The sequence below is a fragment of the Cornus florida genome, unplaced genomic scaffold, assembly GCF_030987335.1.
Source record: "Cornus florida cultivar Cherokee Brave unplaced genomic scaffold, ASM3098733v1 CherokeeBrave_3.0.0_Hap2_Chr11, whole genome shotgun sequence".
Classification (NCBI taxonomy): Eukaryota; Viridiplantae; Streptophyta; class Magnoliopsida; order Cornales; family Cornaceae; genus Cornus; species Cornus florida.
The window spans coordinates 1525105-1537096 of NW_026775581.1; the positions used below are offsets into that span (position 1 = coordinate 1525105).

Below are 11992 nucleotides of genomic sequence, written 5' to 3' on the forward strand. Positions count from 1 at the left end.
AAGAGTATTGATATATATGTGTGTAAAATTATTGATAAATAATTAAATATATATAATTTCAATCGGATCGGATCGGATTTTTATCGGATTGGATCAGCATAATCCATATCCGATTTGTTAAGCTAACCGATTATCATATTCGGATCGTAACCGGGTTATCGGATTTTTTGTTCAATCCATATCCGACTAATCGGATCAGGATCCGCTCCATTGACAGATCTGTTGATGGGATCCTAGCATTATAAATATGCGATGTTCTGTTTCTGTGATGAATCTTCCACACTAAATATTAATGAAATTTAATCCTTCCAGTCATTTGACCATAAAATGATGGAAAGTAAGGTTATATGAATGCATATTCCAAGATAATGAAAACAAAACTACAATAGCAAGTTTTTCACACCAAGCAGGCAAAATCGGAACTACTTAAGTAGGAATCATCCCCCTTACTCCAGGAGAAAGCGGATGCATCATTCTGCTGTTAAGAGAAACAATGGGGATTGAACCTCACCACCCTCATTTCTCCATTCGAGTACCACGCATTATGCATATATAGAGCCTATTGCTTAAGGAAATCACTAAGGAATTAAACATTGGAGGATAAACTAGGAAAAATGGCATCTAATGATATAAATTTATGACCATAATACTATTTTTGTAGATTCTACGCTATAGTTATTTTACTACCAACATGCTGGCAGAAAAGCAACATTAGCCCGAATGGGATTTAAGTAAAAAAAATAAAAAATAAAAAAACACCAAAACAATCTAATCTTGACTTTCACATTCTATAGAATTAAGATATTTCTCAAATCTAATTATACAAAATATTGTGTATTTGTCATGTTTCTCTGTCGGCCATCAAAATGCCCTAACGAAACACAATTTTGGTAAGCATTGTCAAACTTTATGCAAGTGGAATGACAGTTTTGTAATTTTAAAAGAATCAAATGCATTTTCATAAAACTCAGATTAAGATTTCCTGTATTATTAGACAAACATCATTTAATACACACACATATAAACAGAGGTCGTAATCAATCCGTTGGTGAAGTGATTGCATGAACCACATCCTTAAGCCTCAAGACACAAGACCCAGTTACAACATGAAATGATAATGGTTAGACGAACCACAAATGAGGGCTTTACCGATGGACCCTACATAGAAGGAATTGATTGGCTACTCTTGCACCGGAGAGGTTATCATCTCACTCCAACTTGTAGGCCCAAATGTTGTTGACTATTACTTTGGACACTGAGTAACCAATTCCTACATATAAACAAAAAATTTTAAGCAGTTAATCATGTTTTGACGGACTATTAGCCATATCTATTCTACCTATATCTATGCCTTTTGAAAAATAGAAAATGACACTCTATTATCATGACAGCAACTACTCACCCCAATTCTTGAACTAACAAAAATCTCTGTTTCCATTATTACAAAATTCTTGAACTCACACTTCCTTCATGTGCCACCCGCTGTTAATCAGGAAAAAAAAAAGAAAAAGGAGTAGATATCCCAATAATATTCTGTTACAAGTGTATATAAACTATGTACATATCTACATATTCCCATCTATAACGGAAAAGATGTCTCTAAGTCTCCTAACTGAACACACTACACTTTCGTATCCCTGGCATAAGCTTGTTCACTACATTTAAGCCTACACGGTATATGGCATGCTCTCTACAATTTGTTCTCACCAGGGGTGGGGCTAGCACAAAGAAATGGAGGCACCATACAAAAATTATGAAAAGTTGCAGATCAATAAGAGATCAAAGGGGCATAGGCCATAGAGAAAGCTAAATTCTCATCTGAAAAAACATGGTGAAGGAATCAAATATTCCAATGGATACTGATAAAATCAAATAGACCCTTTCTATTCATATTTTGAGCTTAGAGCATTTATAGTCTCCAACCTAATACTCAACAAATTGAAAGCTGAACTTCAATCAAGGATGAAGAAAGAGTCCAGCATATATATCAGAGATGATTCCTATATTCTGTTTGATGAAGCAACTCTCTAAATACCATAGAGTAGAAAACAGTTCACCCAAACAACAGATACTTCTTTGGGCAAAGTTTTACTTCTTCAAATCCAAGCACAAGTGGCCTCAAATCCTTGCTATCACATGTTAGAAATATACCCAACTTTAAAGTATATATAAATAAAAAATAAAAAATAAAAAAATTCACTATTCTAGACAGTGCATCTCAGGTAAAGCTTGGACTGCCAAAACAGTGCCTTCAACACAAGAAACTCCTCAGACAAGAATAAAATGTAAGCATGGCATCCACATCATTTTTCCAACACATTCCCTTTGTTTGCAAGGCACCAATGGAAAAAGGATTAAAATCAGGATCCTGCATGTCAGGTTGCACTGGCAACAAATGTTCAAAATTTGAGCTTAAGATATCGTTATTATTCATTCCATATTTAAAAAACCACCTAAAATTTTTCTTACAATTATGATTCATTCATGTTTTTGAGTTTAAGCCATCACAACATGAAACCCAGAAGATCAGAAAATTCCTCAAATTTCTTACAAAATTTTGAGTACTTTTAAAAAACAACTAAGGCTTTTAAACACCTTCAAGATATATGTAGCAGTTAGAAATGTTCTGACTTTATTTTTCATAAAACACTCAAACACTATATATTTCTCTTTGTTTCCTGTGTTTTTGTATTATATGAAATGTCATACAATGTGAGTTTGTGCTATGCTGCATGGGCTCTTCAAAATGCATGAAGTACCGGAGTCAGGAACATAACACTTGGGTACGAGTATAGAAGTGCAACAAGTTTGGTTGGACTTGGACATGCACCTAGCAAGTAGTGAAGTATGTTCAGTCATTCCAGTTTAACTACACAAAAATCACTGTTATCATGTTCATCATGTAATATAATTGTTTCAAAACAAGTGAGGTGACCAGATTGAATAATCTATGTTACATAAAGACATCATTTTACCCTATAATATAAAAGGAAAATATTAAATATGAATATATACGATGTCTGTCTTTGAGTTAGAGGATTTTACAAATCCAACCCTTAGACACACATCACCCTTGACAGATGTATCAAATAAATGTAACGTACGTTTTTGTGAAGGCAATTCACTAAAAAGTTGCTTCAGTCTTAGAAAGTGAAATGATACCTATACTTGTCATTTAATGAACATAGCATAGTATATATGCCTAATCACAATTTACAACAATGCCCTAGAACATACCATAACGCCCCAGTCGGTTGCTTGGCTTCAGAACCAAGCAACAAAAAATTGTTACAGGACTGTCCTTGAATAAAATCTTTAGACTTTAGCATAACTAAAACCTACAATGCTACAAATGAAACTAAAAGGACATGATCAATACAAAGAGAGAGGAACACATTTGAAGGAAGGATAAAGGAAAGATTCATTTTTCTGGTGATGAGAAGAACTCAAAATGCCTATCAAAGTGAACAAGATTTCACAAATTGTATGAGTGCATAATTGTTGGAATAGGACAACAACTATTATAAGCATCACAACTAGAGTGTTATCTTTGTCGTATATTAGCTATGTGAAGGGAGGAACGTAATGTGAGGCTCTAATATGTCAAACTATGCTAAGATCCTGCTAAACCTAGAAAGATATGAACAGATATTACAGGAACCCCAACTAATAACAGCTGAAACTAAATTTTGATAAATCTATAGCAATGAGTAGAGTAGAAATTAAAATTAAAACAATCATACAAGACATCAAGATTTACTTGAAAACTCCACAGTGGAAAAATCATTGGACCCTAGACCAGATAAATCAAGCTTTAATAATAATAATATAAAAGAAGTACTCAAATCCTAGGTAATAGATTCTAAATCACATAAATATAACTAAGTAACCTCGGAAACAGACTTACACCAATTGTCCTACCCCAAACTTTGTTGTTGTCAATCTACGAACCCATTACTGTCTCTTACTATGATTAGATATTTAGATCTACTCTACAGACAGTCGGCCATCTTTTTTTCCTTTTATTTGGATGTGATTTTTGGTGTTAAACTAGTGTTGCTCTTCAAATATATTGATTAAGCACTTAAAATTATAAATGGTCATATAATGCAATATACCTCTTTGTATCTCTATGTGCACATTTGTTTGGGACAAAATAATTAGGGTTTTTGAGTTGGAACCAAAATAAAAATAAAAAACTAAATGCCTATTTGGCTACCATTTCCGTTTTGCGATTCTACTTTCATCCAAAACAAAAACGTCATTTCTATTGTGGAGTGTGTTCAATAGTGATCGGAAGCATATTTGGTAACGAAAAATTTGTTGCAAGATTTTTGAAAGCAAAAACATGAAAACATGTTTGGTAACAAAGTGTCGCAAGATTGAGAAACAAAATGGCTAGTTCAAAAAGGTAACCTAGATTTTTTTTCTTTGTGGGTACCATTCACCACTAAAGTGTTTTTGCTACAGTGCGAAAACATTAGAAAACATCAATTTGGTGTTTCTGATTTGGGCCTCTTTTCGACAATAAATGTGGTGCTATTTAAATCACAACAAAAGTTACCAAATGCGTTTCGGTGTTTTGCTTCGCTACAGTACATCACCCGCAATATAAAACACGGAAAAAAAATAAATAAATAACGGTTGCTAAACAGGCCCTGAATACCACAATGTTCAATTGATCCACCTCAAATTCGATTGATCAAACTTAAGCAATGGGGGTCGATTGAATACACCGCTTTTGAAAGCCTATGATATGGTACCTAAAGATCTAATATGGAGGGTCTTAGAAAAGAAAGGAATCAAAAAAGGATACATTGACACAATAAAGGACATGTATGTTAGTCTAGGAAGCACGGACACGCCTAAAATGGCGAAGAATCCGTGTCCAACACACGTTGGACACGCCAAAATCTATGTCTGAAATTTTTTTTTTTTTTAAATAAAAAAAATTCAGACACGCCATTGCAGTGTGTCCGACAAACGTGTCCTATTTTGGGGGTCCGACACGTGTCTCTTTTTTTTTTTTTTTTCATTTTCATATTTTTTTGATGAATTTATTTTCCTCTTCTTCATTCTTGATATAATTTCAGTTGTTACATGTGACTTGTGATGAAATATGAATTAATTCCTTGATTTAATTTCAACTACTGTGAGTCTGTGACTTACCGACTTGTAAACACATGAATTTATTTCATTCTTTCTTTGATGAGTTGCTGTTCTTCTTTTGCTAACTGTTGTGCTTATTGCTTTCTTTACTAACTGTTGTAACTATGGTTAAACAATCACAAATGTTAAACAGGCCCTGAATACCACAATGTTCAATTGGAGTAAAGTTGCAATGATGATTACATGATACAAGTTATCATACTAATGTCTTGTTTTTTATTTGGCTTATGATTTAGTGACATTGTTCTCTTATAGTTCATTAGTTATGACTTGTGTATGTTTTTAAAGTACTGCATCACATATATATATATATATATATATATATATGCACACACATATATTATTTGTTGTGTCCCCGCCATATCTGAGTCCTAATTTTTTAGGATTTGCCGTGTCGCCGTGTCCGTGTCATGTCATGTCGTATCCGCGTCCGTGCTTCTTAGATGTTAGTTGTGTGACTATATTGAGAACGCCTATAGGGAAAACCAGTGTATTCCCAATTACTGTAGGCTTACATCAAGGTTCAGCGTTAAGCCCATGCCTTTTTTGCCTTGGTTGTGGATGAGCTGACAAGACACATCTGAGATTCCATGGTGTGTGTTATTCGCCAATTATATTGTTTTAGTCGATGAGACTAAAGAATGAGCTAATGCCAAATTGGAGATTTGGAGAGAAGCTTTAGAACTAAAAAGGTTTAAGATAAGTAGAAATAAAACTGAATATAATCATATATGGAGTATAACTTTAGTAAATCTAAAAATACAAATGAGGATGTAGAGAGAATTGAGAATCAAGTGACAAGAGGTACAAAAAAAGTGAACATTTTCGTTATTTAGGCTCAATTATTCATAATGAAAGAAATTGGAGATGACGTTAATCATAGAATCAAGGCGGAATGGGTTAATTGGAGGAGTTGTGTTTAGCATATAGTGTGATAGGCGTATCCCCTTACAATTGAAAGGGAAGTTCTATCGAGCAACTATTAGACTAGCTATATACTGTTAGGACACACGCAACAAGCCAAGAACAAATCACAAATCAACACAGAAAAGTAAACACGCCACATACAAAGAACATAAAGATTTAGTGTGGTTCGACACAAATTGTGCCTACTTCCACTGTGAAGATCTAACGAAAGTTTTTACTACACAAAAAATAAGAGATTACGTTTCAGCCCCCAAACCCTAGCTCTTGCTCTCACTCTCTTTTCTGCAATTTTCAATATCTCTCTTATTACTAATCCAAACCCTAAATGCCCTTATATATAAGGCTACAAGAGAGTACTAAACAAGGTCCACAACCGTAAGCAAAGAAGGGGTCATAATTTTGGTGGCCTTGGACCACACAAAGCTCAATCATCGGGTCACCGGTCAAAAAAACAGGTAGCAACTCGACCCGAAACCAAATTCGGACCACAACATCACACATACTTTATGGCAAAAATTGTTGGATAGTTAGGAAACAACATATGCATAAAGTGAGTGTGATAGAAATGCGAATGTTGAGATAGATGTGCAATAAGGCTAGAAAGGATAGAATTAAAAATAATCACATTCGGAAAATGGTTGGAGTAGCACAAATTGGGGGGGAAATGAGAGAAAATATGTTAAAACTTAAGATGGTTTGGATACATGAAAAGAAGACCTTCAAGTGTGCAGGAAAAGTGACATAGTCCACATTGAGGGTAATACTAGGGGAAGAAGAAGATCAAAGATAATGTGGGTAGAGTTAGTAAGGAAGGATATGAAAGCATGCGGATTGACTTAAACTATAGCCTTAAATAGTGCGGAATGAAAACAAAGGATTCATGTAGCCAACCCCAAGTAGTTGGGAAAAAGGCTTGGTTGTTGTTGTTATATATATTCTACAATGCAACCTTACCATGACTTCTAATATGAATGAATAAAATAAAACCCCCAACTGGTGAAATATGTATTCTGGAGTTTGATTTACTTTTTACCTTTCATGATTTAATTTTCATCTTCAAAGTCCATGGATCATAAGGCATGTTAAACTTTAACTAAATTAAACTAATATTCAAATAAACTAAAAAAAAAAAATACAAATTCTAGCTTTTGTGATGAAATTTGCCAATTCAAAGCCCTAATGACCTAAAACTATGCTCCTATCAGAGAGATTGAGGGATCAATTCTTGTTAGAGGTTGTTTCATCTGGCAGACTTTAGTTGCCTCTAGGCAACATTTGAGTGGGTGCGTACGAGGAATTTTCAAAGAGTTATGAAGACGTTAACAACCGAACATACTATGGGCTAGAAATAGAGTGTAGGGATTTCAAAAGTAAAAATACTCACATGGATTACTTTTGGATTTGAAGTTGTTTTAACATCCTCAACTCTGTAAATGAAACAATTATTTTTCTTGAAGAAATAATATTTCATTTGTACTAGATCTCTACAAGTATTAGGAAATTTATGTAAATAAGATCAGAACCTAAATCAATTAAGGTACAATGTTTTCTCAATCGATCAGAAAGCTATTGTTGTTTCTCTAAACACGCAACATTCACTACTTTCTCAGTTGTCACCTATTGCACTGTCCTTGTGCATAGCAGTTCTACAAAGGTTGGGTCACTGGGTTACTAAGTTTAGCCTTATCATGAATATATCAGCACATAGTGTGCATTGGATTCGAAATACCATTTAGATGCAGCATCACTTTTTATTGTGAAACTGTTTCTCAAATGAAGTGGTCTGCACAACAATATGTTTTATTCGCATGAAACAGACTATAGTCAATTGACTCAATTGGATATTTTGGATGGCCAAATAATCTGTAGGAGTGTCCCATTAAAAAATTTTACTCATTGCTATAAAGCTTTCAGTTGTTACTCCAACAGTTGTGCTTCCTTGCATTGAATTGTTGTTGATTTCAGCACCGGGCCTCTAGCCCGCATGGTATGATCTCTCCTCCCCAAAGGGGAGATCCAGAGTTTGAGCCCCACTAGGGGCGTATTGTGGGTATGGGTGTGTGTTTGCTTTAACTTCCAAAAAAAAAATTGTTGATTTGTAATCAACTTCTATATAGTAACCATATTTTCCATAATTTCTTATCCTTCTAAAAGAAGCTACTAAACTGAGAGTAGAGGGCTATAAAAACAGACCACTACCATAATCATCACACGATCCAATTCGGTGTTTACCAAGGAGGCCCAGTAGTTCTCTTCACATAATGTAGTATTCACAAACAGCACATTTCACACTGAGAAAAGGAATAGAAAATGCACATTGGTTGAGTACCAGGCACTACAGCACTGAAGTAACTCAAGCCACTCTCCCTTGGAAAGCTGAACCTAAGATTTGCATGATTTAGACAAGATTATTAACTGTAGAAGTGGGGTCAGTTCAGGCTCCACCTTTTCAGAATCTAAAACTAACATCAAAAGGGCTCGCTCTCTACTTGAGTAATCAATCTAAGCATCTTCTCCTCAACTTTTACACAAATGATATGCACAACTGACCTACAGTTAAGTAGATAGAACATAATTTACACACCTTAAATAGCAAGTCATCATCTACAAAACCTAGTAACTGAAGTTCTCATTGTCATGTAACATTTGCAAATACTAAGATGAAGCCCAATCCAGCAGATATAATTTATCCATTGTGTTCCATAATGTCTTCCTTTCTCTAATTCTATTTCTTCTTTTCTTTCTCTTTTTCTTTTTCTTTTTTCCCTCTCAGCTTCAATATGGTATATAATAGAACCAGAGAAAAAATAAATAAATAAATAATTGAAGAAAATTAAAAATAAAAATAAAAAACAAAGGGCAATCACTACATTACCTAACAGAGAGAACTTTATAGATAGATCAAAAGGGAAATTAATATTTCATAATGAGCTGGGAAATTGAGGTATCTTATCTTAATATGAAAAAAGCACAGGACATAGAATACCAACCAAAAGAAGATGAGATGAACATAGTTGATTGACATTGAGTGGATCAGCTACAGATGGGGCAGAGCACCAACCCATTTTCATTACAGTCAGGGCACCTTACCACAACAGTCTTCCTCTTTTCTTTCTGTTGGCCCATCTCTTCCTTCACCGCCAACATCATCATCATCTTGCAGCTTCCGCTACAGGCAAAACAGGGCAAGAACTTCAAACCCCCACAACCCTCGCACACAAAACCAGCTCTCAATCTAGGCAACCCTTGAAGCAACTCTCCAAAACAGCCCTGTTCAACAATCCTCATAACCTCTTCAGCTCCACCCATATACCTTCCCTTCACAAACACTCTGGGAGGGACCAATTGGGTGCTTTCTTTACCCTTCATCAGCTCCCTAAGCTCCTCCTTAAATCCTCTATCCATGGAAATGTCTCTCTCGCACGCAAGCACACCAAGACCTTCGATGGTCGTTCTCACAGCATTGCAGTCCTCGAACGTCTTCCGTATCCCTCTCAACGTTGTCGTATAGATCACAACCCTGTTTTCTCCGTTGGGAGGGCATAGGTTTTCAAAGGCATCTAGCGAGGACCTGAGTACAGACGATGGTCTCGGAAGGATGGTGATGTTGTTTAATGGCCTTAAAAAAACGCTTGATTTATCATCGGAAGTAGTGGTACGGAGGGGCATCATGTTAGGGTTTGAATTTTCTTTGTTGTTGTTGTGTTTGATCGGAAGTGGTTTGGAAGGTTGGGATGGTGGAGAGAAGCGGAAGCTGGTGGCGGTGGTGGTGTCAAGGCCGGCCATGAGTTCCCAAGAGTTGATGACCTCGGATGGCTGTGGTTGTGGTTGTGGTTGTGAGCTGGAATCGTCGTCGTCGTCGTCAGAGAGTGGGCTCGGGAAGACCGAGCCGAGGGTGAAGCGGGTTGGAGGGACTCGGGTGGTGTCGGAATTACTATTACAAGGTGGAGGGTCTAGGGTTAAGAGGCCGTAAGTGGTGGAGGTGAGGGAGACAATGTGGTGACCTAATCCAGAGCCACCGATTTGGCTGAAATCGTCGTCGTGGTTAAGCAGATTGGACGAAACACAGCCCATACTAGTAATTCCAAAACCAAAATGGAAATATGGAAGCGATTCAGGTGCGATGCGATGCAGTTGAAGAGATCAAAGAGAATTTAGCATTCAAATTTGAAATGTGGTGTCACTGTTCGCACCTAGTGGTTTTAGCGCTCAAATTCACCCTTTACTAGTAATTTATTTTGAAAACACTATAAAGTGTGATGATGCTCCCTCCATCTCAAAGAGAATATAATAAAGGGGAGCGGCGTCTTTATTTATTCGGATACAAGTTACTTGCGTGTTTTTAAATATTAAATGTTAGACCAAAAATTTTAATTTACCCATTTTTATAAATACAATTTTATAACATTTTTAATACATAATGAGTGCTGAAAAGTACGTATTTAAATCTCTTAAGTTTAGGTATTCTAGTACCTTTATCTATCTTACTTTAGTGTTTTAGATTGATTTTGTATTATTTCTATTTTCAGACACTTATCCCGAAAATAAGCTAACTCAGCCAAATAAGAGCAGAAAAGAAGCAATTCTGGGATGAATCAAAAAAAGGAGCTAAGTGGAAGCAAAAGGTGGAATTCAACATCTTCAGATAAAAGTTCGATCGATCCAACATGATTGATCTCAGCACTTCAAGATGGAACTGAGCCATGATGACATTTTCAGAGATCTCAAAAGTTCGATCGATAGAACTATTTTGTCTTTATCCAAATAATTGATCTTATCCAGTTGTACCACCCCACTAACCACTTTTGTCCATTTCCCAAAAATATCTTTGAAATATCTTAGATTTGTTTTTATCTAAAAAGGCACCGCCATTGAGGATCGATCCAACTTCAGTTCGGTAGATCTCAGCCAATTTCGATCGATCCAAATCCAAGATTCGATCGATCGAACTTCTCTTAGTGCAGAAAAAGTTAAAATTCCAGCTCACTAAAGTTGTCCTTCATCCAATCATTGGGGAATATTTTGTGCACAACCCCGGCTCATTTTGTGTGTCACTTGACCTACCTATATATAGAAAATGATACATTTTTTGAGGGGTTTCCATCTATCATCATAGGAATACAAGAGAGGCTATTCTTAGGGAGGAAGAAATGAGGAGAAGGCTAGATACACAAACTTGGGAGCTCTTAAACAACCAAGGAGTAGATTTCTTCCATGAAGTTTGCCCTTGAGGGTTGGATAAGCATTACCATGAGTGGTTAGACATCCTCTTGGGGCTAGAGTTAGCCCCAAGCATGTTTTCTACATCTTGATTTTGTGTATTATTGAGGGATTAGTGTTGTAATACATGTTTTAGCACTTTTACATATATAGATCTTGTTCATTCAATGATTTATGTGGTTTAATACTTCCAATTGATCATTTCATTCTATCCATATGTCTATGTATGCTAGAATAGATGTTCATGTGTTTGTCTCTATTTCTTGTGTTATTGATGCATGTCTATGTGTATTGATGCTATAGATCTAGAGATTGTCAAAACATAGTGCTTAATGGAATGCTCTTGTAATTTTCTTAATGGTTCATACTCATTTCTTGATGGATTGTGCCTCTCCCTTAGTTTAATTAGTTTAATTTCATATCATTAGCTTAATTGTAGTGTAGTGGTAGTATAGTTGTTAGATAGGAGGACAATCCATGCTTGTTGTTTGATGTTCCATTCTTTTGAATGCAAGTACCATATGTCTCTAACCTTGTGGTGTATTTGGCTTGTGAGCTTAATGAAATGATTAATGACTTGCTAGATATATTGTGTTTTTCACATACTATTTAGACAATATATACTTAATTGTTAGATATATTGTGTTTTTCACATGTTGCTTAGACAATATTTACT

General features: G+C 35.6%; 1 protein-coding gene across 1 annotated transcript; it reads right to left on the bottom strand.

Annotated features, from left to right (window-relative positions):
* Nucleotides 1-953: 953 nt before the first annotated feature.
* On the bottom strand, nucleotides 954-10381 carry LOC132285226 (uncharacterized protein At3g28850-like). Its single transcript, XM_059787394.1, has 2 exons — nucleotides 9087-10381; nucleotides 954-1270 (listed from the first exon to the last, which is right to left on the bottom strand). Exon 1 carries the CDS (start codon nucleotides 10168-10170, stop codon nucleotides 9130-9132), a length of 1041 nt encoding a protein of 346 aa, XP_059643377.1. The 5' UTR covers nucleotides 10171-10381; the 3' UTR covers nucleotides 954-1270; nucleotides 9087-9129.
* Nucleotides 10382-11992: the final 1611 nt, after the last annotated feature.

Excerpts from the sequence above, each read along its gene's own strand:
- LOC132285226 (XM_059787394.1), bottom strand. The coding sequence starts at position 10,170 with ATGGGCTGTGTTTCGTCCAATCTGCTTAACCACGACGACGATTTCAGC.